This window comes from Aspergillus candidus (assembly GCF_002847045.1).
Source record: "Aspergillus candidus strain CBS 102.13 unplaced genomic scaffold BDW47scaffold_43, whole genome shotgun sequence".
Taxonomy (NCBI): Eukaryota; Fungi; Ascomycota; class Eurotiomycetes; order Eurotiales; family Aspergillaceae; genus Aspergillus; species Aspergillus candidus.
The window spans coordinates 1-26,048 of record NW_020194048.1 but is presented as its reverse complement, the minus strand read 5'-3'; the positions used below and the strand labels follow the sequence as shown (position 1 = coordinate 26,048).

At 54.3% G+C, this 26,048-nt stretch overlaps 12 protein-coding genes across 12 annotated transcripts; 5 read left to right on the top strand and 7 right to left on the bottom strand.

The window, feature by feature from the left end:
• Positions 1-359: 359 nt before the first annotated feature.
• BDW47DRAFT_109921 (indoleamine 2,3-dioxygenase family protein) lies at positions 360-2,355 on the bottom strand (the record flags this gene model as incomplete). Its single annotated transcript, XM_024813590.1, has 5 exons — positions 1,694-2,355; positions 1,265-1,578; positions 1,032-1,192; positions 661-963; positions 360-582 (listed from the first exon to the last, which is right to left on the bottom strand). The coding sequence occupies exons 1-5, from the start codon at positions 2,182-2,184 to the stop codon at positions 361-363; spliced, it is 1,491 nt and encodes a 496-aa protein (XP_024669663.1). The 5' UTR covers positions 2,185-2,355.
• A 582-nt stretch (positions 2,356-2,937) lies between these two features.
• BDW47DRAFT_109919 (aminopeptidase P family protein) lies at positions 2,938-5,211 on the bottom strand. The gene is made up of 11 exons (XM_024813589.1): positions 4,881-5,211; positions 4,647-4,811; positions 4,557-4,589; positions 4,371-4,498; positions 3,920-4,312; positions 3,829-3,872; positions 3,735-3,768; positions 3,467-3,688; positions 3,289-3,407; positions 3,108-3,234; positions 2,938-3,059 (listed from the first exon to the last, which is right to left on the bottom strand). The coding sequence occupies exons 1-11, from the start codon at positions 5,158-5,160 to the stop codon at positions 3,030-3,032; spliced, it is 1,575 nt and encodes a 524-aa protein (XP_024669662.1). The 5' UTR covers positions 5,161-5,211; the 3' UTR covers positions 2,938-3,029.
• Positions 5,212-5,391: 180 nt separating this feature from the next.
• On the top strand, positions 5,392-6,508 carry BDW47DRAFT_133305 (pyridoxamine 5'-phosphate oxidase family protein; the record flags this gene model as incomplete). The annotated part of the gene is made up of 2 exons (XM_024817805.1): positions 5,392-5,616; positions 5,700-6,508. The coding sequence occupies exons 1-2, from the start codon at positions 5,553-5,555 to the stop codon at positions 6,506-6,508; spliced, it is 873 nt and encodes a 290-aa protein (XP_024669661.1). The 5' UTR covers positions 5,392-5,552.
• Positions 6,509-6,577: 69 nt separating this feature from the next.
• Positions 6,578-8,751, bottom strand: BDW47DRAFT_133303 (Zn(II)2Cys6 transcription factor; the record flags this gene model as incomplete). Its single annotated transcript, XM_024817804.1, has 3 exons — positions 7,688-8,751; positions 7,491-7,634; positions 6,578-7,435 (listed from the first exon to the last, which is right to left on the bottom strand). The coding sequence occupies exons 1-3, from the start codon at positions 8,438-8,440 to the stop codon at positions 6,578-6,580; spliced, it is 1,755 nt and encodes a 584-aa protein (XP_024669660.1). The 5' UTR covers positions 8,441-8,751.
• Positions 8,752-10,430, bottom strand: BDW47DRAFT_59906 (NADH:flavin oxidoreductase/NADH oxidase). Its single transcript, XM_024819392.1, has 2 exons — positions 10,214-10,430; positions 8,752-10,145 (listed from the first exon to the last, which is right to left on the bottom strand). The coding sequence occupies exons 1-2, from the start codon at positions 10,388-10,390 to the stop codon at positions 9,063-9,065; spliced, it is 1,260 nt and encodes a 419-aa protein (XP_024669659.1). The 5' UTR covers positions 10,391-10,430; the 3' UTR covers positions 8,752-9,062.
• Positions 10,431-11,047: 617 nt separating this feature from the next.
• Positions 11,048-12,867, top strand: BDW47DRAFT_59854 (argininosuccinate synthase). Its single transcript, XM_024819391.1, has 9 exons — positions 11,048-11,185; positions 11,238-11,279; positions 11,344-11,364; positions 11,429-11,500; positions 11,555-11,626; positions 11,684-11,736; positions 11,810-12,378; positions 12,429-12,504; positions 12,558-12,867. The coding sequence occupies exons 1-9, from the start codon at positions 11,131-11,133 to the stop codon at positions 12,843-12,845; spliced, it is 1,248 nt and encodes a 415-aa protein (XP_024669658.1). The 5' UTR covers positions 11,048-11,130; the 3' UTR covers positions 12,846-12,867.
• Positions 12,868-13,571: 704 nt separating this feature from the next.
• On the top strand, positions 13,572-15,837 carry BDW47DRAFT_109909 (Endonuclease/exonuclease/phosphatase). The gene is made up of 3 exons (XM_024813588.1): positions 13,572-13,622; positions 13,688-13,802; positions 13,862-15,837. The coding sequence occupies exon 3, from the start codon at positions 13,940-13,942 to the stop codon at positions 15,359-15,361; it is 1,422 nt and encodes a 473-aa protein (XP_024669657.1). The 5' UTR covers positions 13,572-13,622; positions 13,688-13,802; positions 13,862-13,939; the 3' UTR covers positions 15,362-15,837.
• Positions 15,838-16,001: 164 nt separating this feature from the next.
• Positions 16,002-17,241, top strand: BDW47DRAFT_109908 (allantoicase). The gene has a single exon (XM_024813587.1). The coding sequence runs from the start codon at positions 16,099-16,101 to the stop codon at positions 17,191-17,193; it is 1,095 nt and encodes a 364-aa protein (XP_024669656.1). The 5' UTR covers positions 16,002-16,098; the 3' UTR covers positions 17,194-17,241.
• An 84-nt stretch (positions 17,242-17,325) lies between these two features.
• On the bottom strand, positions 17,326-19,959 carry BDW47DRAFT_109907 (DEAD/DEAH box helicase). The gene is made up of 2 exons (XM_024813586.1): positions 19,450-19,959; positions 17,326-19,373 (listed from the first exon to the last, which is right to left on the bottom strand). Exons 1-2 carry the CDS (start codon positions 19,815-19,817, stop codon positions 17,768-17,770), a joined length of 1,974 nt encoding a protein of 657 aa, XP_024669655.1. The 5' UTR covers positions 19,818-19,959; the 3' UTR covers positions 17,326-17,767.
• Positions 19,960-20,181: 222 nt separating this feature from the next.
• BDW47DRAFT_109906 (uncharacterized protein) lies at positions 20,182-21,499 on the bottom strand. Its single transcript, XM_024813585.1, has one exon. The coding sequence runs from the start codon at positions 21,020-21,022 to the stop codon at positions 20,228-20,230; it is 795 nt and encodes a 264-aa protein (XP_024669654.1). The 5' UTR covers positions 21,023-21,499; the 3' UTR covers positions 20,182-20,227.
• Positions 21,500-21,686: 187 nt separating this feature from the next.
• On the top strand, positions 21,687-23,547 carry BDW47DRAFT_109904 (putative mitochondrial 2-oxodicarboxylate carrier protein). The gene is made up of 5 exons (XM_024813584.1): positions 21,687-21,908; positions 21,974-21,984; positions 22,061-22,090; positions 22,162-22,248; positions 22,302-23,547. The coding sequence occupies exons 1-5, from the start codon at positions 21,831-21,833 to the stop codon at positions 23,008-23,010; spliced, it is 915 nt and encodes a 304-aa protein (XP_024669653.1). The 5' UTR covers positions 21,687-21,830; the 3' UTR covers positions 23,011-23,547.
• A 1,692-nt stretch (positions 23,548-25,239) lies between these two features.
• Positions 25,240-25,769, bottom strand: BDW47DRAFT_59813 (uncharacterized protein). The gene is made up of 2 exons (XM_024819390.1): positions 25,497-25,769; positions 25,240-25,430 (listed from the first exon to the last, which is right to left on the bottom strand). The coding sequence occupies exons 1-2, from the start codon at positions 25,708-25,710 to the stop codon at positions 25,369-25,371; spliced, it is 276 nt and encodes a 91-aa protein (XP_024669652.1). The 5' UTR covers positions 25,711-25,769; the 3' UTR covers positions 25,240-25,368.
• Positions 25,770-26,048: the final 279 nt, after the last annotated feature.

Genomic DNA, 26,048 nt, shown 5'->3' with positions numbered 1-26,048 from the left:
TGGACCTTTCCTATTGTCCTCTGATTTCGTCCTTCCCTTATTTCCTCCTTGTATTGCTGTTATTACAATCCTTACTGTTTCGCGTGGGATACACTTGTTGAGCAAGATGGTCCTAACTAAGTCTGTACATATCTACCATCAAGCGTTGATTTCACTACACTACCGTAACGAGCTCGTCTACCGTAAACAAACTTCTTGTTGGGGATATAGTCAGGTTAAGCCCTATCCCAAAAAGCCCGTCGACGGTTTTGGCGTAGCGGCCATTACTCTTTACCCTACTAAGATCCACCCATAACAAAGAGTCAACATACCATCCATTCTATATCTACACAAATAAAACATAAAGAAAACAGAAAAAAGTTACACTCCCCTCTCCTTACACCAACGCTCCACCTCCCTCGCCAACTTCTCCCTCTGATCGCGCACCATCTCCATCATGGGCTCGACCTGTTTCTGGCACACCGCATCATAGCCGGTCAATCCGTCGGGACCCTTCCCACCAGCGGTCTTCTGCGGCGCCAGGTACGTCTCATACAGCGAGATCATCATATCCATAACAGCAGAGAGCTGATTAGGCAGCCACTGTCACACACACACATTAGCATCTACCACCACACCCTCACCTCGAAAACAGGGCAAATCAGAAAGAAAGGAACATACAGTAACAATCGGACTCCCGCCAGTAGCAGTCGGATGCGGCGTCCTGCGAATAATATACTCGCGGGCAAAAAGCCAATGCCTCCACCGGAAGCTGCGCACATGGTTCAGCGTCTTCAGGAAGCAGATGGCAGTCTCGGTGTCGCGGACGGCGAAGGCGCGGATGTCCAGCTCGGCGCATTTGGCGTTCATGTGGGCGAGGAATTCGCGGTGCGGGAGGGGGCGGTAGGCGCGGAATTCGTGCAGGATTTTGGTGAGGGGTGTGCTGGGCATGGGGATCTGGAGAAGGTGGTCTAGGAGGGGGATCTTCAAATTTATTAATACTTTTATTTCGATTTTCATGAATAGGGATGGAGGGGGGGAGGGGGACGTACCATGCTGTCGTTGGCGCCGCTCTCGCCGCGGAAGTTGAGACGATTGTCGTCGAGGACGCCTTCGTAGATGACTCCATTGGGGAACATCGACTGGGAAGTGATGCCGAAGATGAAGACTCTGAAAGAGAGGTATTCGCCGGGTTTGGAGTTTGCCCACATATCTGGTATCACAGTTAGCTCTGTATATAAATATAGAGGTAATATATACACCTATATGTGTGAGGGGGACACACCTTCCATAGCAGCCTCAATCTTCTCCATAGCAGACAAAATCTCCCTGAACCCATCATTAACATCCGAGCGGGGTCCACCCTGCTCGATGGTATCGACGATCTTGATAGCACCGGCAATGAGACTGCCCGACCACTTGACCATGTCGACGTGGGTGAGGATGAAGCCGGCCTCGGAGCTCTTGGGGTCGAGACCGTACTCGAAGGCACGGACTAGACGGAGGTTGTCGTACACCAGGCCTTTGGCGTTGTCGGCGACGTTGTAGTTGAAGAGGGCGTATGATGCGGCGTAGGACATGAAGGGGGGGATGTCGAGGCTGTTATCATTAGTTATCTTTATCGAAGATACCAAAAGGTAGATATCAAAGAGGATATCCAAGGAGGGTAGCAGAGGGAAGATATCCGAAGGATGTTAAAAGATGATAAACATACAGCTGAGCACACCGATACATCGGAACAGCAATAGCCCTCGGCAACACATCCCTCCCAAACCCATAACCCTTATCAGCACTACAGTTCCAGCTCTCCCAGCAAGGCTCAAGCAGATAAGCCGACGCCAGGAAAGTGTAGTCCCTAAAGACAGCAGTGATTGTAAACAGATCCGGAGCACCGTCCTCAGTAACCAGCTTGTCCACCTCATCCGTCAGGTCTGGGAAGCCGGCCTGGACGGTAGGGCCCAGCTCATAGGTAGCCAGCAGACCCGGGGAGCCGTCGGCCTTGCGGACGGGCATACGGTCGAGCAGGGCCATCAGGGGCTGGAAGGCTTCTGGGAGGTGGGTGGGGCCCATGCGATAGGGCATGAAGCCTGTGGATGTGGTGATTGTGAAGGGGTCTAGGGACTGGGGAAGGGAGGCTGGGTCATCGTGGATATGAGGGAAGTGTTGGGTGGTGGTGGATGGGGGGGACACCTTGGAAGGAGACATGGTGATGGACTAGATGACTGGGAACTAGGAAGATAGAAGAAAATAGGAAAAGAGAAGTGGGAGAAAAGTCTGGAGAGAAGTCTGAAGAGCAGAGAGAAAGAGAAATCCGCCGGAAAGGAGGCGATTCTTATAACCCTGAGAGGCCGGTATCAATTCCGGCCTCAAGGATGCCATTACGAAAGAGCCAGTGAAACCCATGTCACATGGCCCATTTTCTGGTCAAGGGGTTACTGGAGGCGTCCCAACCTATATATCAAGTCTCCCCCATCCCCTCTCCCCCATCCGAAGCCATTCCCAACGGCCCATGATCAAGACCACTTCATGATGCCTTCGACAGTTCAATATCAAATCAGGGCAAGACACGGTCACGGGAACACGCTAGACCCAAACCAGACGGTCGTCCCCCGTGATCACAGACCCCGTGACCGGTGATCGACATCGCTCATCACCCAAACGAACATCGGAATGCTGAGAAATGGCCAAGTGGATGCGCGTTGCAATCGGAGGTCTCCGTGTCTCCATTCTCCCCATTATTGTGGCTGAATGATTGGGTAGCGTTCTCTGGTCCAGCCCGATTTAACGTTTGTTAGTCACGGCAGGCCGGAATTCGACCGGCCTCCGATTCTAGCCGATTTTCTTGTTGATTCCGATTGATATCGTCTGTGTATCCGCATACTATACTTGCATGTACACTGTTCAGATACTCTAACTTTATTTACTCCACTCCATGTATACTCCAATTCTCGTCAATTTATAATGTATCTCGGACATGGATGATTGACATAAATATACAGATAGATATAGTACATGCAATGATATAATGTAAGTATCGACATGTCCTGCGTCTAATCACGAAGCGCCTCGATATCATCCACCTATACTCGTTAGCACATCTAACCATCCTCTACTAGAATAAAACTCACCTCCTTGACAGCCTCAGTGGTCAACACAATCGGGCTCTCGTCTCCAACGCACACACTATCCTCGATGCGGATCCCGATGCCGCGGAATCGTTCGGGCCACCGGTCGCTGTCGGGGACGTATACACCGCTGGGACCGTTAACACAACAAGAATCTAGAAAAGGGAATTGAATGGATACGTACGGTTCAACAGTAATGCACTGCCCGGCTTTGAGGCTGTAACTTCTCGAATAACCCGGGCAATCGTGCACGTCCAGTCCGACGTAGTGTCCGAGATGGTGGGGGAAGAGGATTCCCATGGCCTAGTTGGTTAGCATAACGTTCATTGCATCGAACAGAGAAAGAAAAAAGCAAGGCATACATCACTCGATACGTCAAATCCAAGCTGCTGCAGATTCTCCCTCAAGCCGCTCTCCGCCACCGAATGGAGTCGATCCAGCGACAGGTCGGCGTCCTCCCGACAGAGCGACACGCACTTGCGGTGGACGTCCAGCACGGCATTGTACAGATCGCGCTGGGGGTCGGAGAATTTGCCATTCACGGGCCACGAGCGCGTGATGTCTGAGATGTACGTTCCGGCTTCCTGTGACTAGTTAGACATCGTCTGTCATGTTGGTGTATATACGCACCCCACCGCCGTCTACCAGCACCATGTCTCCTTGTCTGTGGTTTGGTCAGTCAGTATATAATTCACCGTACAAGTACGGGTAAGGCCTTCCATACCGTAAGACATCGTCGTTCCTCGTATAGTGAATGGCCAGAGCATTCTAAAACAATCAGCTACAATCCCCTCTCCACGAGGAAGTAAACCCACCGAACCGCCCGCAACAACAGGCACAAACGCACTGCCATCACAGCCATTCTTCTTAAAGTTGTATTCCAAGAAATTAGTCAAATCCTTCTCCATGGTAAAAGTCTGGCGCATCGACTCGGTAAAGGCACGACCCGAAGCCTGGCCCACGCGACGCATCTGCACCACCTCGTCCTCGCTCTTGAAGACGCGCATCTCGTTGAGGATAGGACGCAACGGCTTGGTCTTGCGGTGGTCGACGATCTTCTTCAGCTTGTCGGATGCCCCGATGGGCCCATACAGATACCGATGCAGGGAGGATCGGCCGGTGTTGAAGGCGGGGATGTCGGTGTAGATCTCGGTCGCGTCGCCGAGGATTTTCGGGAGGATGTCGCCGATGCGTTCGATGTCGCCGGACTGTACACCCTGGGCGTCAGCGGCATGGCCAGAAATGGAGGAATAGGAGGAGGACTACCTCATCCGCGTTGAACACATCCATAGCGGCCTGCGTGCCCGATCGCGCACCTTCCCACAGCTCCGCGCGGGGGTCTTTCCCGCGCACGTAGAGATGGAAGATATGGTTATCACCGGAGCCATCATTGACTGCGAATATCAGCACCCCACCCGTGCAACTTTCCATGTATATCGTCGAAAATCTCACCGATTACAGCCAGCGCGTTCGGTTCGTCGAAACCTATTCACGATAAGTCAATTAAAGGTTGTCTCCCCCGGACACGATGAAGGTACAAACCAGTAAGGTAAAAGAAATTCGAGTCCTGTCGATACTGGTTGAAAATCCCCGACGCGCGATAGGTGACCTCATTGGCAGCCAGCACGGCGACGGCATTCTTGGGGAGCTTATTGGCGAGTCGCGAGCGGCGCTGGGCGTACTCCAGGGCGGTAATACCGGGGGTTACTGATCAGTCAATACGTATTCTTGTTCTCAATGTCGCCATCGCCTGATAGTATCAAATAGGAAACACACATTCTCCAGGTTGTAAAAGGTGGGGATGCGTCTCGTGAAGCGGCTGGCCGAACTTGAGCTCCGCGGCGGAGACGTAATGCGAGACGGAGCGGACGGGACATGCGACGGGCGAGCGTCGGAGGAGGGCGCGAGGGATGACGGGGGTGGAAGGACGGAGGGAGCGCGGCCATTGACGGCAGAGGGATCTGCATGCCGACATGGTGGAGCGAGACATGGCTTGGAAGATGGTGGAGAATTGAATCAATTCATGAATTGTTGGAGGTGAATTATTGAGGTGCATTGATCAATGGACAATGTTGGATTACTAACAATGCAGATAAGCTATGATGCCTCAGGCTGCGCCCTTTCGGAGACCGCGGCCAATCAGGCATGCTGACAGTGGTCTGATAGGTTGGTATCGCCTTCATGATGTATGAAATAATCGATCAGAAGAGCTTGATTGATCGGATAGACCGGTACAATAGCGGTGATACAAGAGACGGTTACAGAGGAGGGGTTGTGGCGTGATTGAGTGGGAGATTGAGGACTATATATAGAGGTATACTCGAGTATACTCGACTGTATATCCGCCAATCCACCGCGCAGTCTATACTACAGCTTCATACTCTATTTGAATACTCACCCAACAATATCCCTACATCTCCATACATATCTAATGATCTATAATAAAAAATGGGCCGAACCCTCACCTACCCCAAACTCCCCTTCAACACAGTCAACCGGCACAACGACCGAGGTATACCCCATCCATACCTCCATCTATACCCCCCTATCCCCCACCTCAGTATCACAAGCAGACAACCTAACAAGAAGATCAAGCAACCTACGACCTGCGCACAATCCACTCCATAATAAACACCACCCAAGTCCTCCACGTCTCCTTCAACACAGGCTCCACCAACAATGACAGCCCCTTCCCTGCAATCCTCCCCATGATCGGCGCAATGGGCTCCTTCGAGTATCCCTCAGCCGATATCAACGAGCCGATGGATTGCTACTTGCATGGGTATGTCAGTTCGCGGGTTATGAATCTTGCGCGGGCTGCGTCTGCATCTACCCCGCCACCTGCAGGATCACCAGCAGGAACAGCAGAAACAGCAACAGAAACGGCAGCAGATAAGGGACTAGGCATCCCAGTCTGCATAGCGGCTAGCAAACTCGACGGGCTCATTCTCTCTCTCACCCCCAACAGCCACAGCTACAACTACCGCTCGGCCATCCTGCACGGGCACGCAAGCCTCGTCACCGACCCCGCCGAGAAACTCTACGCCATGCGGCTCGTGACCGACTCCGTCGTGACAGGACGATGGGCTGCAACGAGGGTCCCACCCGACGGGGCGGAGATGGCGTCTACGGCTGTGCTGAGGGTGAGGGTCGTTGGAGGCAGTGGGAAGATCCGCGATGGGGGCGTGTCGGATGAGAGGAAGGATAGTGCGGATGAGAGTGTTACGGGGAGGGTGTGGACGGGGGTTGTGCCTGTTTGGGAGACGTTTGGGGAGCCCGTTCGCGATGGCGATGGGAGGGTGGATGAGGTGCCGGGGTATTTGAGGGAGTTTGTGGAGGGGAGGAATGCGGAGAATAGGGCTTATGCCGAGGGGGCTGTGTATGGGTCGAAGGAAGATCATTGATATAGTAATATCATTGGTATCATTATCGTTATCGTATGGTATAGTATGTCCAAACTGTGTACATGATAGTTACACCCCCCATGTCCCCGTCAACACCTTGTTCGTCCGCGTCATCTGGTCCTGCGCTCGGAAGACCACCCCGTCTTCGCCATCCTCGACCCCCTCGAACACCCCGAACTCGTACTCTAGAACATCGATCAGCGCCAGCGCTTGGTCGATCCCCATGCTGTGTCCGATGAACCGCAGACACCCGATCACCCACTTGCGCATCGGGTGCTGTCGGTCCTCTGTCGCCCCCGCCAGCACTAACGGCCAGAGCAGCATCAACCCGCCCAGGTAGCTCTGGTGCACGGGGAAGTAGAGCGACGGCTTCGTTGTGAAGTTGTCCACCCCGAAGTGGAAGGGCACGCTCGCGCAGATGTCCGCCGCTACCTGTCGACTGGTGCCACGGATGCGCGAGCAGTGGCTCTGTAGCTCTGCCGGCACTGTCGCCCCTGTAGCCAGCCGTCGTAAACAGCTCAGGATGATCTCGCTGACGATGATCCGCGCACATCGGTACTGGTTCCACGTGTTACAGATCCAAAGGTCGCTATAGATGTGGTGTCGGTTGTTCCACGGCGCGGGGCCCCATCCCATCGTCACTGCCGCTGGCGTCGGGTCTTCCACTGTTGCATAGAGAAATTCGGCCGGGAGGCTGGCCAACCAGGCCATTAGCTCCGCTTCGATCGCGTACGCCGCCGTCAGGATCTCGCCCTGATCCGCCAGGACCTTGCAGTTGATGTCCGCTCGCAGATTGGATAACCGGCCGGCGATACTGATCAGTCGGTCGGAGTAGGCCTCGGCGTGTGGCCGCAGGAACATGGCAATTTTAGAGCATTCGAGTACGGGTTGCGGCACTCGGGCTCCTTTTTGGAGACAGCTGACGATCTGCTATGGTTAGACTTGCGTCAATCGGTTGGGGGGGGGGGGGGGGGAGAGGTACGATTTGGAAACGAAGCTGGATGAACAGTTTGAGTCCATCCTCGTCCTGAAGCTGTTCGGAACCTCGGAGTTCAAGCAACGCCGCCGCTCCGTAGATGTGACTCGTCCATTTCTCTATATTCCGAGGCGCTCGACTCGTCACGACCTACACCGGATCAGTCAACCAAAATCTATCTCCGGAGATATCTGGAAACCTACTTCAAAAATAGCGAGCAACAAAACCGCCGCCAGAGTAGGGTTGGTTTTTGCCTCCTCCTCGTCCATCACCGCGGTGGTCAGCAGCTGCAACGCATAGCCATACTCCTTCTCGGCAGTGACCTGCATGTTGGCGGACTGGCGGATGCGCGACAACATGGCCGTCCCCACCGAGATCAGCCCGGCCTTCATGGCTTGGTGGCTGGGGGATCCCCCACCCTGCACCCAAAAGTCGGGGGCGAAATCCATCATCCAAAAGGACCCGGGCCACGAGTTGGAATGCAGAAAAAAACAGATCGCTTCGTTGTCGTTAAATTGGTACGAGGGCTGCATCGTCAGCCGCGGAGAGGGCCCCACGAGCGGGGACAGCGCCTCATCGGGCGGCGACGATGACGGCAGGATGTCATTGACATCCGATCGGTCGTTCAAGTCACCAGGAGCACCCCCGGGTGGTGGCCCCGGGGGGACTGCATCAGAGCTGCTGGTGCTGGGCGACGGGGAGACCCGACGGGGCGACGGGGAGACCCGACGGGGCGACTTGCGCGAGGGTTTGGCGCGACGGGAGCCACCAGTCCGGGCTTTTCGCACAACCTGCTGACTCTCATCGCGAAACATCAACGACAGTTGATCGCGATAACCCGGACAGGTGCGGTTCCCCTTGACGCACTGGGAACAGGTCGGGCGGGCCTGGTCGCATCGGATCTTGCGCGATCGACATTCGCCGCAGCCTTTACTCGGCTTCCCGCAGAACACCATACTGAAACGGGTGGGGCTGCAGGAGTGGTATGTGGTGTCACACGCGACCCGTCCGTGCAGTGGGGAGGACCGTTACACTTGACGCAGGGGGCGGGAAGGGGCGTGTGGTATGTTATCCAGGGGTTTATCTCGTGGTTGAATATGAGGAATGATGAATAATAGAAATAATAAGGGGGAATGGTTCCAACGTGCGGGGATGGATGGTTACTCGAAGGGGTAAACAATGCGACACGGAGGGTTGAACCGTTGTTGATTTAGTTGCCTTAGTGGCTTGGAGAGGTGGGAGATCTCATGGGAAGGAGAGAACTGCATCCATGACGGGATGAAGATGGAGGCAGCAGGATAGCCAGACGGATGAAGAGAGACGGACGAGATGAAAGAGATGGAGGAGATGGAAGAAAGATGAACAGGAGAAAGAACGAGGAAGAGAAGAAGAGAAGATGAAAACGAGGAGAACCTGAAAGACGAGGCAGATCCATGGATGCCGGCCTGCGTGCCTGGGTGCCTGGGGCGAAACCCCACATTTCACCCCAACAATTCAGGTTTCTTACCTAATCTGCACAAAACGTTGATCCATGAGTCATTCTATCTACTATACTCTCGAAGTATATATGCTATAGGTCTATATCTTCCCCTGACGCTTGAGAAAGACTCCTCCTCCCCGGCTCCCGAATCCCCACCGGATCTGATTAGCCATGCTGATCTCCAGATTCAGTTCGTCCGCCCACGTCCACACCAACCCCGGGTTCTTCTGGAACCCCCGACCCACTAGGACCACGTCGAGTCCATCTTTCTCAAGGAGCGACTGCGCCAGATGCGCCGAGTCGATCATGCCCACCGACCCCACATAGAGCTTGGCACCCACGGCCTTCTTCACCGCCGCCGCAAAAGGCGCCTGGAAACCGGGACGGGCGTGGATGTGCTGGTCGGCGTGCACGCCGCCGCTGCTGACGTCGAGCAGATCGACCGTCCCGCTGTCCGCGAGGACCTGCGCAAACCGCACTGTGTCCTCCAGCCGCCAGCTGGGCAGATCCGGACGGGATTCCTCCAGCCAGTCGGTGGCCGACACACGCAGGAAGACAGGCACCGTCGGGGGCACGGCGTCGCGCGTGAGCTGGGCGATCTCGCGACTTAGCCGGGTGCGGTTCTCGAAGCTGCCGCCGTACTCGTCGGTGCGGGTGTTGACCGCGGGCGAGAGGAAGGACATGAGCAGGTAGCCGTGGGCGTTGTGGATCTCGATAAAGTCGGCTCCCGCCGTGACGGCGCGTTTGACGGCGGCCACCCACTTGATCTTAAGATCCTCGATCTCCGCCTTGGTCATGGCTTTGGGGGTGGGGAAGCGATCGGTGAAGGGCTTGTCGGAGGGGCCCTTGACGCGGTCGGGCCAGCCGCCGACTTCAGCGACGGCCGTGTCGTTGGAGGACAGCCAGGGGGCCACGGTCGAGGCCTTGCGACCGGCGTGGGCAATCTGCACGCCGACCTTTTGGTTCTGACTGTGGATGAACTCGATGACCTGGCGCATGGGCTCGATCTGCGAGTCCTGCCAGAGTCCGGCATCCTGTGGGGTGATGCGGCCCTCGGGCTCGACTGCGGTGGCTTCAATCATGATAAATCCAGGACCGCGCTGGGCGATACCTCCCAGATGGGCCATATGCCAGGCTGTCAGGTGTCCATTGTCGGCGGAGTATTGGCAGAGGGGGGATAGCTATTGTAGACTGATCAGTCACTGTACTGGAGAAGGGGGGAAAGGGATGTAGTCTGAGGAGCACATACGCCAATGCGATTCTGCAGGGTGAGACCGCGGATGGAAAGTGGCTGGAAGAGCTTTGGGGGCAATTGGCCGTCGGATTGGGGATTGGCGGCGGTTCCTGCGGGGGGAACCTGGGCGGGGGTGAAGTATGGGATATTAGGGGCGGGTTTGTTGTCGATGATGGGGGTAGGATTGGGCATTTTATTAGGTATATGTGAATATATATGGATGGGTGTATATGGTATATCTAGCAATGGATCTTGTAAATCTATAGAGGAAGAGATGTAGGAAAGATGGCAGAAGATATAGGAATGAGGAGAGTGGAGTCAATCGATGATGTGAGGGATTGATTAGAAATCAGTTAGTTTAGTCGACCTGCTGCAGTCAGGTGATGTCCTGGGAGTCCGACAAGATATCCAGATTAGACAGAGTCAATGTAGATCAATTCAATTCAGTACTACTACAGAAGACTTCTCCATTGATTGTCTTTCTGTGTTTCGGTCTGTCCAAGGGCGTCATCGACAGCGGATGAGGTCATCGTGTTCTGAGGCAGTTTGCATTTCATGACAATGCTTCATTATAGATGATTTCCATGGAGTCAGCATATCAACATATGCCCCAATCAAACCAGTCTCAATCAAATCGAATCCATTGATCATGTATCCATGAACACATCTATATCTAATCCATCTAATCATCTATAGATCTGGTGTGACCGTGATCTTATCGCCACCCTTATCGCTATCTTATCAACGGCAAACACGCCAAGCCACTAATCCCAATCAGGCATTCCGCGGTCCACACCTCAGGCTGAGCTTTTTTTTTCGTCTGTGACTCAAACTTGAAGCTGCAAATTCCGGATCTTCCCCAGACTTCACTTCTTCCACTCCCAATCCATTCCTCCCCATTACGCTCGGATTATTATCCCCCCACCTTCATCATGAAAGGAAAGATCTGTGTCGCCTTCAGCGGTGGTCTGGACACCAGCATCATCTGTACGGCCGTCGTCCCTTGCTGATGCTGTCCCTCACTAACCCCACCGCCTAGTGAAATGGCTCATCGATGAGGGCTATGAGGTCGTTGCCTTCAGTAAGTCATCTTCAATATATATATCTATACCTATAATGCTGTGGATGATACTAACAATGTGTAGCTGCCGACGTTGGCCAGGAAGGTACTGCGATCCGACTCTCCCGAATCTCGTTTCACACACTGACCCCTCCAACCCCACTATCCAGAGGACTTCGATGCCATCCGCGAAAAGGCCCTGAAGCTCGGTGCCGTCAAGGCCGAGGTTGTCGACCTCCGTCGTAAGTAGTTTCTTACGTCGCACATTGATGGAATGTGTCACTCACCCGGGGTAGGGGAATTCGTCGAGGAGCTCTGCTTCCCCGCCATTGCCTGCAACGCCATCTACGAGAACGTCTACCTGCTCGGTATGTTATCCTGGACCATTCAACCAAACCACAATGTTTCAATACTGACATGAATAGGCACCTCCCTGGCTCGTCCCGTCATCGCTCGTGCCCAGATTGATGTTGCCAAGGTTGGTGCTTGATTGCCCCCCCTCCGGCCAGGGATTCCTCGTCCGGCTCACCGCTTCTTTTCCTACCCAACAGCGCGAGGGCTGCTTCGCCGTCTCTCACGGCTGCACCGGTAAGGGTAACGATCAGGTCCGTTTCGAACTGGCCTTCTATGCCCTGCAGCCCGACATCAAGGTCATCGCCCCCTGGCGCGATCCCGTCTTCTACGAGCGCTTCGCCGGCCGTAACGATCTGCTGTCCTACGCCGCCGAGAAGGACATCCCCGTCACCTCCACCAAGGCCAAGCCCTGGAGCATGGACGAGAACCTGGCCCACTGCTCCTACGAGGCCGGCATCCTGGAGGACCCCAACGTCACCCCTCCCGAGGACATGTGGAAGCTCACCCAGTCCCCCCTGACCGCCCCCGATCAGCCCGAGGACTTCACCCTTCACTTCGAGAAGGGTTACCCCGTCAAGCTCGAGTACACCGAGGCCGGCAAGCCCAAGGTCGTCACCGACGCCGTCGAGCTCTTCCTGGCCGCCAACACCATCGCCCGCCGCAACGGTGTCGGCCGTATCGACATTGTCGAGAACCGTTTCATCGGTATCAAGTCGCGTGGTTGCTACGAGACCCCTGGTCTGACCTGTCTGCGCGCTGCTCACGTGTATGTCGATTATCCTATTCTTTTGTTTGTTTCGTCGGCTGACCCCACAGTGACCTCGAGGGTCTGGTGATGGACCGTGAGGTTCGTGCCCTGCGCGACCAGTTCGTGACCTACAACTACTCCAAGGTTTGTCTTCCATTTCTTCTCCCCTTCGTTTCAAACAAAATTAACGAGATAAGATCCTCTACAACGGTCTGTACTTCTCGCCCGAGCGCGAGTTCCTCGAGGACTCGATCAAGTCCTCGCAAAAGTCCGTCAACGGTGTGGTCCGCTGCCGCGCCTACAAGGGCAGCTTCGCCGTCCTGGGCCGCTACTCCGAGACCGAGAAGCTGTACGACATGTCCGAGTCCAGCATGGACGAGATCGGTGACTTCGCCCCCACCGAGACCACCGGTTTCATCGGTGTGTCTGCCATCCGCCTGAAGAAGTACGGCCAGATGAAGCAGGCTGCCGGTGAGAAGATGTAAATTAGTGATCCGATTGGTTTTTTGACTAGGATGATTGAAATGATTCAATGAACTTTCAATTCAAGGGTGTCTTGTCCTTCCAGGATATCCTCGTGGGAAGATGAAAGAAAAGATAAAACAGTGAAGAAAGGATTCTGAATTTCGAGCATGTTATGTGTAACGGTATAGAAAGAAAGGGAATGATACATATTCATACCTGAAGCAACTAGCATGTAGTCCAGTCTCACCTCGATGTAGTCTGTCTATTCAATGACATCAGCCTCGCATGAATAAACCTGACGAACAACAAAGCCCGGATCAACCCAACCCTGCCCCCAAACCAGGGTGATATACAACCTTTTTATTGTGTTTGGATAGTGTGAAACATCAACAAAAGACCACCATGTAGGGCGGCGCCCCGCACCCGCCTTAGGGCCTATACCGCCAAGACAAGCGTGGTAGGCAGAGCACTTCAACAAAGGGTAATGATCCGTCCAGCGAGATGGGTCGATCGCCCTTGCCTTGCATAGGTCAGATAGTAGCGTCGTACCCACCACCCTACTCCGTACACCCTACTCGATCGTGCCGGGCGAAGTAAAGATGGTGCATGGAAAGATGTCACCATAATACAAAGGATCGACGGCGTGGCTTGCCGGATACATTATAGATCCCTGTTCGAGGAGGGCAGAGCGGCCCACCGGATTCTGCACCGCCAAGGTGTTTTTGCTATTTTCGAAACCGTTTTCACCCTATGATGGTGGCCTGGGTGGAGACTATATCCCGCTTGTACAACGCAGACTGGCTGTGTTAGACTCTGGCATGCTTTTCTGTTGACCTATGACAATATCAAAGACAATACTAACGCGATCAACTAGTTGTTGTTGATCTTGTGCGGCGAGGCTCCGCCGATGTGGGGAGGTGACTAGGGGGTATTTGAATGGATTTGGGCCCCGTATTTTTGAGAAGAAGTACTTCTGTCTGACAGATCACTGTCGTGAGCTTCTTGTTCATACCTCGCGATGCGTGTCTTCTCTTACTTGTCGGTGGCGGTGGTGTCGGTGTTCGCCTTGTTGGGCGCGACGTCCGCTGCTGACAATCCCCCTAAGTACAGGCCGATGTTGAACAGAGACATGCACGCCGGGTCGCTCACCATCCAATACCAGACGCCTGACTTGCATGGAAAAAACTGGGTGGGTCTGTACCCCCTGAATGAGGGCCCTGTCCAACACCGAAAGGATGGGGAGTCGTTGATGTGGAAATATGCGCCTCGCAACGATGGTATTCTGTGGTTTGACGTGAGCTCTCTGGCCGCTGGTAACTACACCGTGTATTTTCTCGCCAAGGACGGCTATTCGTGGTTGACAGACCCCATCGATATCACGCTGTCAACGTACCCCGAGATTTACTTCCCCGTGGCCGAGGCGACCTTGCGCAATGGTCGCCAAGGCGAGGCCTACGAGGCTCAGCTCCACGGCCTCCTTCTCGGCAAGCATGAGAAAAATGTCCGCTTCGAAAAGATGGACGGGGATGACTGGATCAAGGTCCACGCGGACGGCACCCTCCAGGGGACCCCGAGCCAGGCGGGATCTTCCCACGTCACGGTGCGCGGCGTGGCGGAGAACGACGTGACATCGACGATCAAGCTGACGATCCCGGTGCGCGAGGGTGCCAAACGGCTGCTGGACAGCGTGCGGACGCTGTCCTTGAACATCTGGCACGGCGGCGTGGAGCTCAACGATGCCCTCACCAAGCAGTTATGGGTCATTCTCAAATCCAATGTGGATGTGGTGGCCTTGCAGGAATCAGAAAATGGAGCCGCCACCCGAATCGCCACCGCGCTGGGGTGGGACTACTGGGAGAGCTCGTTCAGCGTCAGCATCCTCAGCCGATATCCCATTGTGCAGAAGTACGGCGCCGTCTCTCGGTCTGGCGCTGTCCGGGTCAATCTCAACGGCGAAAAAGCGGAAAAGATCCATCTCAACGTCTGGAGTGCTCACTTGGGGTACACCCCGTATGGGCCGTATGATGTCTGTTACGAGGAGAAGGATTGGGCGGGGGTGCTGGAAGGCGAGAAGAAGTCCGGCCGTGTCGACCAGATCAACGAGATCATGGCTGGCATGAAGCAACATCTCGACGACGCAGACAATGTGCCCGTCCTGCTGATGGGGGATTTCAACGCACCCTCGCAGCTGGACTATGTCGAAAGTTTGAAGGAGGAGCACTGCGGCCTCGTCGGTGTGGAGTGGCCGACGTCCAAGGCACCGCTGGATAATGGCCTCATGGACTCCTTCCGTGAGACTCACCAGGTTCCTGCTGCCAACGAGGTGACTTGGTCGCCCTTGTATCCGCGGCACGACGGCGTCTCGGGTGACTTCGAACCGCAAGATCGCATCGACTTCATCTACTACAAGGGTAAAAAACTGAAGGTGAAGAAAACTCAGATCTTCGACCAATGGTCGCCCTCACCGTATCCAACGCATAAAGATAATGGTTGGCCGTCGGACCACAAGGCGGCGTTTGCGGAGTTCCACCTGTGAGAGGGACGGCGGCGGCTGGCGGCGTACATGGGGTTTTGGCACGAGAGTATTTTTTGATTAGTTTCAATTTGTAATGAATATCCGTTTTTCTTCTTGTTCCTGTCTTGGTAGCCAGTATTCTGGCCGTGGAAGTAGAGTGTTTTGTCGATTGAGATAACAACTCCAATGCCGAGACAATGCATAGGTGGACGTATAGGTGGCCTGCGGGGAAGATTCACTCTTCTCGCATTCACATTGGACAGCGCATTGACCTAACTCCGAGGTGCCCCTGTTTTTTTTGGTTGGATTACCTGAGAGAAACCAATGGTAACCGGAAGAGGGCGATCCATCGGAGACCTCCGACTCGGTGGGGCCTGTAGTATACTCGAGAGTGAATTGAAGATATGGATTGCAGAGAACAGAGATGAGAGGATAGAGTAGACATGAAGAGAGAAGCAGAAAGGAGAATCGATGAGATATGGAGAGTTAGAGAGATGCGAGATGAGGAGAAACAAGAGATTGAAGCAAAAGAGAAGTGAGAAGAGAGAAGAGAGAAGAAGAGAAAGAAGAAAAGAATGAGGGGCTTATCGTTATCGGCAGGTGATCGGCCTTTATCGTCCTGTCGCGTCCAAAAAAAACTACTTAAATCGCCTGTCGCCCTCGTCTTTTGTCTCTCTTCAGTCGATTATAACCTTCCAAGTCAGACCCTGATATATATATCTCTATCTCTTTTACTCCATTTTCACAAGTATTACACCATGGCTGTCACTTTCGTCCCCGCGGAGGAGATCGACCGCACCTTCGCCCACACCACCAACTTGGCCTCAGCCAACCTCAACAGCAAGATCCTCTCCACCTCCAACGACTACTTCGCCGAGGCCAAGAACCTCCTCACTCCCACGCCCCCCATCAACCGTCCCGGAGTCTTCGTTCACACCGGCGCCTGGTACGACGGCTGGGAGACCCGTCGCCACAACCCCGAGCCCTACGACTGGGTCGTGATCAAGCTAGGCGTCGCCAGCGCCGCCATCCAGGGCGTCGAGATCGACACGGGCTTCTTCAGCGGCAACTACGGCGAGAAGGCCGAGCTGCAGGGCACCTACGCCCCCGCCGACAGCGGCATCACCGACGCCCAGATCGCCGACCCCGCCTTCTCCGGCTGGTCGACCATTCTCCCCCCGCAAGCGCAAGGCCCAACCCAGCGCCGCGGCTACAAGCTCAACGACTACAACCCTGCCTCCCCGACCCCCTACACCCACGTGCGCCTGCTGATGTACCCGGACGGCGGGTTCGGCCGTCTCCGCGTCTACGGCCACGCCATCCCCCCGCCCCCACCGGCCGTCAGCGGGGCCGGCGCTCCCCTCGAGGAGCTCTCCTCCGCGCTGCTAGGCGGTCTTGCCCTCGCCGCCTCAGACGAGCACTACACCCCGTCGTCGAACCTGCTGCTCCCCGGCCGCGGACAGCACATGGGCGACGGGTGGGAGACGGCGCGGTCGCGCACCCCAGGCCACGTCGACTGGACGGTCATGAAGCTGGGTCTGCCTGGGACAGTGAGCCGCGTCGTCGTCGACACCAAGGACTTCCGCGGGAACTTCCCGCGCCATGTGCGCGTCCACGGTCTGCTCGCTGGCCAGGTTGGTGCCACCGAGGTGCCTGCTCCGGACCATCCGGGCTGGATTGCGCTGTTGGCGGGTGATAAGCCTACCCAGGCGGATACGGAGCATGTCTTTGAGGGTGCGGATCTGGCGGCTGGTGGGGAGGATGCTCGTACTTTCTCGCATGTGAAGCTGACACTGGTGCCGGATGGTGGTGTTAAGCGGTTGCGGATTTTCGGTCGTCGTGCTGCTGTTTAGGGGATGTTAAATGTAGGACCTGATGTGAAGTTCGTCGCAATGTAAATAGTTTTTTTTTTCTCTTCATATCAAGACCTTTCATCCAGTGTTGTAGTGAAGAATGATAATCACTAATAATGCAGAAGAGAAAGAGAGTAAATAAGCAGGATCAAAATTTAATAAGATTCGTATAATACACCGGAAAAGAAAGAAATAATAAAGAAGAAAAAGCAACATCCAATCCAAACCCAGATATAGTAAAAAAATACAATAATTAACAAGCCAAGATTTCTGCAACCATCGCTAGCAATGTCGACCTGGCATAGATATCTGGCTGGAGGGGGGCATAAACATAATATAATGTACATGTACACCGTCAGGGTTCGCAGAAAGATCGACTCTCTGGGCCAAACGCAACCGTTTCAATTAAGAAAAAAGAGAAGAGAGGGAGAGAAGGCTGGTTCCTTTTTCTAAAACACAATTCAACGCCGTCAATGATGCAAATCGAGAAAACTCGTTATTGGGAGTCACGCGGAATCATATCTCGCCGTGGCTGTTAGGGACTTTAAGTGAGATGAGAGGATCGGCGCGCGCTCTAGTAATCGTAGCGGGACGATCGCTGGTCGAATCGCGAGCCAGACGGTCTTTGAGAGCGGCCGTAGGAACGCTCGTTGGAACCGGAGTCGTAGCGGGACCCGTTCATCCGGCTGTTGCCGCCAAAGGTACGCGAGAGGCCGCCGCGGGCTGAGGAGTCATCGCGGGAACGACGGTTGCCACCCCGCTCGCCGCGCGAGCCGCGCGAGCCACTGTCCTCGAACCGGGGCAGAGACTTGAACAGATGGCCGTGGCGACCGAGTTCCTCCATGGCTGTAATCCGGGCGCGGACCGACGGGAAAGAACCGCCCAGGACGGCGTTGTGGGCGCGCCACGCGCTGCTTCGCAATTGGAGATCGACACGGGACATGGCCTGGCGCACCTGTCTCATCGACTCGAGACCCACGTTGCGGGCCTCGTTGTCGGCGTTCTCGCTTTCAGCCTCCATCAGGTCGACTTCAAGGGTGGGGGCGACCAAGGACCGGTCCTTGGTGATCGGGAGGCCCTGAGTCTTGTTGGTAAAGGGTCCCCTCTCGCCGTGGTGGAGGAAGACCCAGCCCTCGCCCGCTTTATCCGCGCGACCCGTGCGACCCAGTCGGTGAACGTAGGTCTCCGCATCCCGGGGGGCGCCCATCTGGAGCACGTGGGTCACGTTGGGGAAGTCCATGCCGCGGGCCGTCACGTCCGAGGAGAAGAGAATGGCCTCCTTATCCGCGCGGAAGGAGTTGGCCACGGACGAACGCTTGCCCTGCGTGAGGCGCGAGTGGATCTCGTAGATGGGCATCCGGCCTAGCGGGTGGGGTCCAAAGCCTTCAGCGTCGACAGAGAGGTGGTTGAACACCTCGCAGGCCAGGTTGACCTGGGCCGTGGTGTTGAAGTACACAATAGCCTTGAAGGGCATCGCAGTGGGATCCGCGCGGGCGCGGGCCATGTCGGTCTTGATGAGTTCGAGAAGGGCGGGCAATTCGTGTACGTAGCTGTCCAGATGGACCACCTTCTGGGGCACCTTGAGATGGGTGGGCACTTCATCCTCGCGCACGGTCTTGATGAACTTGAAACTCGGCTTCATGGTGCGACGGACCATGGTCATGACCTCGCGCGGCACCGTGGCCGAGAACAGAAGCGTCTGGCGGTCGACTTGGCTGGGGTCTGGCAGGAGTTGCTGAATCTTCAGGAGTTCTTCCGCGAATCCCTGATCCAGCAGGCGATCCGCCTCGTCCAGCACCAGGGTCGACAACTTGGGCACGGTGATGCCACTCGACGGGTCGGACAGGATGTCCTGCAGGCGGCCCGGGGTGCCGACCAGCAGGTGGCACCCGTTGTACTGAATGTCCCGCAATCCGGCCCTCTTCTGCGTGCCACCGACGGCGGTCTTCACCTTGAGCCCCGTGCCAAAGGCCAGCTTAGTGGCTTCCGCGGCAATCTGTTCCGCCAGCTCGCGGGTGGGCGAGATGATGATGGAGCGGATGTCGACAGGAGAGTTGCGCGATCTCGACCTCATCGCGCCGCGGGGGGACCTGGCGACCGAGGGATCCTCCATCAATCTCTGCATCACCGGAAGGAGAAATCCGAGTGTCTTTCCGGTACCCGTCTTTGCGTGCGCCAAGCTAGAGAAGGAAACCAGGTCAGCGAAATTCAGTCACAGGGGAATTAAGGGGGGGGGGGAGGCAAAAATCCACATACACATCGCCACCTTGCAGGATATCCTGGATGGTCAGACTTTGGACATCCGTCATGGTCTCAATCTTCATCCTCTGATTAATAGTTCGGACGATCTCCGGATCAACCAGGCCCTTTTCGGCCAGCTGGGAGAAGTGCGTGAGTCGCGACGGAACGGCGGGATCGAGGACATCGGGCTGGGCCTGAGCCTCTGCCGCGGCCGAAAGGAAAGTCGACGACGAATGGAAAGACGAACAAGCGATTCTCGGGATGGCAACGATCGAGGGAGAGCGCCATTGCACGCGTTGAGGAAGCGAGCGGACGGACTGGGCCTGAGGGGACGCAGCGCGCACCGCATGGGCGACGCCGAATCGGCGAAACGCGCCGAGCATGATGGGTGATCGAAGGTAGGATAGATCAGGATAGCGAGGGAGCACAGTCAAATCCACACAAGATCAATATATCCGAATTCCAACAAACAAGGATGGAGAAAGACGGAAGGAGAAGGAAGGGAGATGAAAAGGGGAAGAGAAGAAGAAGGTTGGATGAGATGAAGAGAGAGAAAAGTAGGAAAATTTCAACCAAAGAGGCAAAAAGAACGGCAGAAAAAATAAATACGGTGATGAATGGGGCAGGCGGTGTGTTACAGTCTGCCCGTAGTATGTATGACTAATCTGTTTTATGCTCGCCATCGTTGTACAAACAGACGCATACGATCAGGATTGAGATCAAAATCAAGTATCATTAATCATCATAACGCTCTCTGTCCCTGGTCTACCCTCTCTATCCTGTCCAATGTATGCTACTCCGACGTCTCCGTCTTGAGATACTGTTTGTGCGACTTGATAACGGTCACCGACTCGGCGATGGTTCGGGTCATCGTGCGGATCCGTTCCAGCTCCCGACATCGATTCCGCTCGGCGACCGTGACGATCTGCCGGATGGTCTCCAATTCCGCCGCCTCCATGTCGCTCAATCCCCGGGACTGGGGGCCATGGTCTTTCATGTGCTTGGTGCGCCTGATCACCTTGGCGATGACATTGACGAGGGGCAATAAGTTGGGCCGGTGAAAGGTCAGCCAGGCCGCATGCTCCGGGGTGGCACCCTCATGACCCCAGACCAGGTCCATGGCCGCCGCTCGCTCGGCAAACTTCTTGTGGCTGCGTGCTCCGGTCGGGGCGGGGGCCACATTGGCGTCCCAGTCGAACGTCCGGGGCAGTTGGGGGTCAAGCAGGTCCCGACTGCTCCGGTCCGGCTCTCGACTTCTCTTCCATGCGTTGTACATCGTCCGTTCCTGAGGGGTCATTTCCGCCATGACAATCTCCTCTGGGTTCTGTGGTTGGGGTGGCGCCAGCTTGAGGCCCGTGGACAGCGCCAGGCTGTTGCCACCCTGGGCCACCTTGGCGAGATCCTCCATCTTCTGCGCGGTGGTCTCGAGGTCATCGCCATCTTCGGGGATGGGGATGATTCGTAGATCTTGACTTAATGCTAGCAGATCGATGGAATCCAACCCGGCAGCCCCCTCCTCCAGGCGATCCCTGTGTGGCTGTTCTTCCCTGTTCCGCTTGGTCCATGGCGTAGGAAGGTCGACCGCCATCCCGGCCCTTTTGTTCAGTTACTTGATGCGAGGGGTGGGGGAGCCCGATGACGAGAACCCAATGATGGAAAGCGGATATCGCTTGTCAAAACTTGATCGTCAGGTAGGCAGCAGACATGCAGTGATAGAAACCCCCACCGGGTAGTCTCGTATAGATTTATCACGGCCGTTCGGCTACTAGTCAGGCGTTTCTTCACTGTTCTTGATATTGAACCCACTGGAAGAGGGATTTCCTGGTCCGCGGTGATTATGGCTGTGGCAGTGGGGCTGGTGATTGTCGGAAGAAGAATTTACAATCGATCAGTAGTTCAGGCATGGTTCAACAGCCCAACAGCCCAACAGCAACTGGTGTTGACAGCGAACGGCCGTTGTATCGATTACTAATCCATGCACAACGTCAATCACATGATCCTGACATTCATGATCAATCAATGCTATACACAGTGTACTCCACACTCCGTGATCAATGAGATTATAGACACAATCTTGACTGCCCTCAGTCAAGTCATGCTTAATTGAATATCCGAGCCAAGAGTCTCCATCGTACACAGACCCGACCGGTGGGGCAGTGGAACTGGCGTCATGAGTCAGCGGATTGCCGAAATCCCCGGATCGGATTGGATTGACGGTTAATTTCATCATTTTCTCCTCTCGCGTCTCTCTTTCTTCCTCCACTTCTCCACTCATTGTCCCGAATCCTTCTTTCTCTTTGTTTTTTCCCTCTATTTTTTTTGTTGTTGTTGTTGTCTTGTTGTGGTTGGTTTTATTAGAAATTATTCAATTGACTTGAATTGTCTCATCTATCATCATGTCGTCCAACACCACCCAAAAGCCTCTTCCCTTCCAATACCAGTTCGCTGCTGGCGCCATTGCCGGTGTCTCCGAGGTATGTCCCTCTTAATCATTGATGTTGATAGAGAGGAAATGCAGACTGACTCGTGGTATTGATAGATTCTGATCATGTACGCTGTGTCCCCACACGATTGCGCCGCATCGCGCGACCCATCAACCTTGCGCTGACGATACATCACATCACAGGTACCCTCTGGACGTGGTCAAGACTCGAGTGTGCGAACCCCTCCCTACCGGACGAATCTTTTGATCGGACGATCCTCAATGGCGAACTAACTGTCGGATAGACAACTGCAGCAAGGTTCCGCGGCCCTGGGTGAGGAGGGATACAATGGCATGTTCGACTGCTTCCGCAAGATCGTCAAGAATGAGGGGTACGCTGCTTTGAACACACAAGAGGGGAACATCCCATTTAATCCAGTGATAGTTTCTCCCGTCTATACCGCGGTATCACCGCTCCCATCCTGATGGAAGCCCCCAAGCGTGCCACCAAGTTCGCCGCCAACGACAGCTGGGGTGCCTTCTACCGGAACCTGTTCGGAGTGGAGAAGCAGACGCAGGGGCTGGCGACGCTGACGGGCGCGACGGCGGGTGCGACCGAAGCCTTCGTGGTGGTCCCCTTCGAGCTGGTCAAGATCCGCCTGCAGGACCGCGCCTCGGCCGGCAAATACAACGGAATGTTGGACGTGGTGCGCAAGATTGTCGCGACCGAGGGCCCCCTCGCCATGTACAACGGCCTCGAGTCGACCCTGTGGCGCCACATCCTCTGGAACGCGGGCTACTTCGGCTGCATCTTCCAGGTGCGCGCCCAGATGCCCAAGCCCGAGGAGGGCAACAAGGCCCAGCAGACCCGCAATGACCTCATCGCCGGTGCCATCGGTGGTACCGCCGGTACCATTCTCAACACCCCCATGGACGTTGTCAAGTCCCGCATCCAGAACTCCCCCAAGATCCCCGGTCAGACCCCCAAGTATAACTGGGCCTGGCCTGCCGTCGGCACCGTCTTCAAGGAGGAAGGCTTCGCCGCGCTGTACAAGGGCTTCCTTCCCAAGGTCCTCCGTCTGGGCCCCGGTGGCGGTATCCTCCTCGTCGTGTTTACCGGTGTCATGGACTTCTTCCGTGAGATGCGCGGTTAAGTGAGGCTGCTACAGTGGTGTATTGCAAATAGAGGGGGACGGGTGTAATTGATCGCATTAGATTGTGACATATATACGTTTTCAAAAATGAACCAAGTCGAACAATATTATCGAACTATCGCCCTCTTCTCGTTTCCGGCAATTCATTTGTTTATTGATCTTGTTTCAACTTTCCTATTCATTCCACGTTCTAATCTAAACCAGGGACAGAGCAAAACAGAATTGCAGGTATGAGCATCTTGCGTTTCACTCTTTGTTAGCAAGAGTCTCTCGGGGCATCTTTCCATCGAAGAACTACCTACATAGTACAACAACCTGTGTCGTGAGATCAAACCCCCACCGATTATCAGTTTGTGTACTGTGTGCCTGCGCTCCCCAGTTCCCCAGGATATCGCACGGTACATTATATGCGAAACACAATCCGCTATTTATGAACTCCCAAAGTCTAGGCTTAATCAACAGGAAGCCAGCCTACATAGTTTACCAGCCTACAATATTTCACGAGGAGCTTTCGAAAAGGTGCCATTTCACCCTTAGCCATACTACCCAACATATTATAACAAGGAGCAGCTCCATAACCAGAGTATTACAAGTAGTATATCCAAGATGTCCCGCAAGTCTTATGACCCCCATACATTTTTCATGAGTATGCAAATAAGAAGCGTGCCCTAGAGCCGCGGTAGCAGAAATACGGCTTCTCTGGCGCTCAGATTTATAAGGGGAGAACAATGCACAGCTGATGAGAAGGCCAGTTTATATAGGCCAGGCAACCTGTGACGAGGATGAAATCTCCTGCTTAGAATTCAAGAAGGGATCCTGATCAGAAGGATGCTATTTGAATATGCCAATTACAAAAATGGGAAGGGCATTGTTCCTAGTATGAAACTTCTGGATCATTTTGAACTACCCCCAAGAAACAATCCAGTATGGATTGACTACAAATCTGTAACTATTAAGCCACTGCACGCTATGTTTCAATTAGTTGAGCATTCTATAGAACTTGTCTCTATTCATGTGGATATCTCTGACACGGGCTGATATGTTGTGTGTTCGGAGATCAAAATAAATCTTCGGAGGTATCAGGATATATATAGTCCCAAGGATTTTCCCCAGACATGCAGAGACCCTGCTTGATCATCATGTATGTTCAAGTATCGGTTGCACAGCTATACATCGCAATGTTTCAGTTTACAAAGTAAATGTATATTTAATAGGATATCCTATACCTGCGAACTGTTCTTTACAATAAGATAAAGGGTAATTACCCCAAATACGCTTACCTATAGAATGCCACAACCCTGACCTAATCAGGCTCCCTGAGAATATCACTATCCAAGCTCAGGCAATACAAAACACCATCTGCCTATACCGGGCCAATTGTAGATCTGACACTAGAATTCAGCCTGTTTACAAGAGATCTATGGATCGTATGGAACTTGAAGACTTCTTCTCGGGAGCATCCCGACCAAATTCGAGCAGACAACTTCAGGGACGCCTAGTTCAACAAGAGTCACCAAGTCTATAGATACCGTGGTCATTCGAGAGCTTCGGAATGCCATTACCGAGGGCTGCACCATATTCACTGGTGGGATCGTGTGGGACAGGTGGATGTCGGTAAGGCTGCCCTTTCCCGTGAAGCCACCCAGCATATCGCGCCCTTCCCATGGATCGAATATAATTGTACCCTGTACCGCATGTCAGTTTGATCCGAAGGTGGTCTATGTCTTCCAAATCTATGTCGAGAAAGCACTTCACCCTGTTGTCACGATCGTCGCACTGTCGATTCGAGGGCGTGGATTGGACGCCTTTCAAGTCACATGATCTACAAGCCCTAGAGATCTATGACCGAAGGTTGTTCTCTTCCTACATCCCTTTCGTATATCTTACAGGCTTGAGTCTCAGGCAAGTAATAAGAGATATTGATACTTCCGTTGAGCTATATAATCAAAATATACCCTGGGCTTTCTTAGTCACATCGCCCCGTCACTTAAAAGAATCTATCTCTTTCCGTCTGGAAGCAGTTCGAGAGACGGTTGTGAAGAATAATCTGACACTGTCTGGTGTAATCTATGAGTCAGACGAATGCATGCACTCGATGGAGCATGTTATGCTGGGTATATCAGTCAGGCTAAGTCCTATACCAGTCGTTGCTCAACGTTTTAGCGTAGCGGCTAAGATGTTACATATTATACTAAGTACATTCAACTATTTCAGGTGTACGCCCTAGAACCAGCGCAGTGCATTGCTAGTACCTAGGGCATACTGGTGTCCAAGAGACAGCAAAAGCTGCATCACACTCAGGTAAAATTCGAGCGAAGTGAAAGAAAACAGACATAGCAAGGAGAGAAATCAACCCGGTCAGTCGCAGTATTCCCCCTCGAACGAATAAAAGTACCTGTGGCAGGTAATTGGGATTGAACCTGCGAGAATGCAATCAGTAACTAGTGTCTCGTATTTCATAAAAATGGGGATAGACGAAAATTTACCTCCCGCACATCCTGGATTGTTTATTTGATTGTAGAGTTTCAGCTCAACCTCGACTTCGTCTGCCCCCGGGTACGTGAGCCAGGCATCTGCCCCCTTCGTTGGGTCCTTTTTTGTTTTGTACTCGAGGGCGAAGCCTTCCTCGCACTTGAAATGCGTGGTGCCCTCGTTGTCAGTCTTGCTCTCGTCGCATACCTCTTTATCGTTGTACCGCATGGTACCAGTATGTTGACCTGAGAGTCCAATAGATGTTATGACGGTGACCTCGATGCAAGGGTGTTCATCATCATCATCATCATCATCATCATCATCATCATCGTCATCTCCACCGTCATCCCCGCCGTCATCCCCGCCGTCATCCCCGCCGTCATCCCCGCCGTCATCCCCGCCGTCATCCCCGCCGTCATCCCCACCGTCATCTCCGCCGTCATCTCCGCCGTCATCTCCACCGTCATCTCCGCCGTCATCTCCACCGTCATCTCCGCCGTCATCTCCACCGTCATCTCCGCCGTCATCTCCACCGTCGTCCCCACCGTCATCTCCACCGTCATCCC

Excerpts from the sequence above, each read along its gene's own strand:
- BDW47DRAFT_109919 (XM_024813589.1), bottom strand. The coding sequence starts at position 5,160 with ATGCACCTCAATAATTCACCTCCAACAATTCATGAATTGATTCAATTC. Across the intron at positions 3,408-3,466 it reads GATTTGACGTATCGAGTGAT|GCCATGGGAATCCTCTTCCC; the intron begins GTATGCCTTGCT and ends CTAACCAACTAG. Across the intron at positions 3,060-3,107 it reads CCACTGAGGCTGTCAAGGAG|GTGGATGATATCGAGGCGCT; the intron begins GTGAGTTTTATT and ends TAACGAGTATAG.
- BDW47DRAFT_59906 (XM_024819392.1), bottom strand. The coding sequence starts at position 10,390 with ATGCCCAATCCTACCCCCATCATCGACAACAAACCCGCCCCTAATATC. Across the intron at positions 10,146-10,213 it reads CCCTGCAGAATCGCATTGGC|CTATCCCCCCTCTGCCAATA; the intron begins GTATGTGCTCCT and ends AGTCTACAATAG.
- BDW47DRAFT_59854 (XM_024819391.1), top strand. The coding sequence starts at position 11,131 with ATGAAAGGAAAGATCTGTGTCGCCTTCAGCGGTGGTCTGGACACCAGC. Across the intron at positions 11,501-11,554 it reads CGAGGTTGTCGACCTCCGTC|GGGAATTCGTCGAGGAGCTC; the intron begins GTAAGTAGTTTC and ends CACCCGGGGTAG. Across the intron at positions 11,737-11,809 it reads CCCAGATTGATGTTGCCAAG|CGCGAGGGCTGCTTCGCCGT; the intron begins GTTGGTGCTTGA and ends CCTACCCAACAG.
- BDW47DRAFT_109909 (XM_024813588.1), top strand. The coding sequence starts at position 13,940 with ATGTTGAACAGAGACATGCACGCCGGGTCGCTCACCATCCAATACCAG.
- BDW47DRAFT_109908 (XM_024813587.1), top strand. The coding sequence starts at position 16,099 with ATGGCTGTCACTTTCGTCCCCGCGGAGGAGATCGACCGCACCTTCGCC.
- BDW47DRAFT_109907 (XM_024813586.1), bottom strand. The coding sequence starts at position 19,817 with ATGCTCGGCGCGTTTCGCCGATTCGGCGTCGCCCATGCGGTGCGCGCT. Across the intron at positions 19,374-19,449 it reads ATCCTGCAAGGTGGCGATGT|CTTGGCGCACGCAAAGACGG; the intron begins GTATGTGGATTT and ends TTCCTTCTCTAG.
- BDW47DRAFT_109906 (XM_024813585.1), bottom strand. The coding sequence starts at position 21,022 with ATGGCGGTCGACCTTCCTACGCCATGGACCAAGCGGAACAGGGAAGAA.
- BDW47DRAFT_109904 (XM_024813584.1), top strand. The coding sequence starts at position 21,831 with ATGTCGTCCAACACCACCCAAAAGCCTCTTCCCTTCCAATACCAGTTC. Across the intron at positions 22,091-22,161 it reads GACGTGGTCAAGACTCGAGT|ACAACTGCAGCAAGGTTCCG; the intron begins GTGCGAACCCCT and ends ACTGTCGGATAG. Across the intron at positions 22,249-22,301 it reads AAGATCGTCAAGAATGAGGG|TTTCTCCCGTCTATACCGCG; the intron begins GTACGCTGCTTT and ends ATCCAGTGATAG.
- BDW47DRAFT_59813 (XM_024819390.1), bottom strand. The coding sequence starts at position 25,710 with ATGCGGTACAACGATAAAGAGGTATGCGACGAGAGCAAGACTGACAAC. Across the intron at positions 25,431-25,496 it reads CAATCCAGGATGTGCGGGAG|GTTCAATCCCAATTACCTGC; the intron begins GTAAATTTTCGT and ends GCATTCTCGCAG.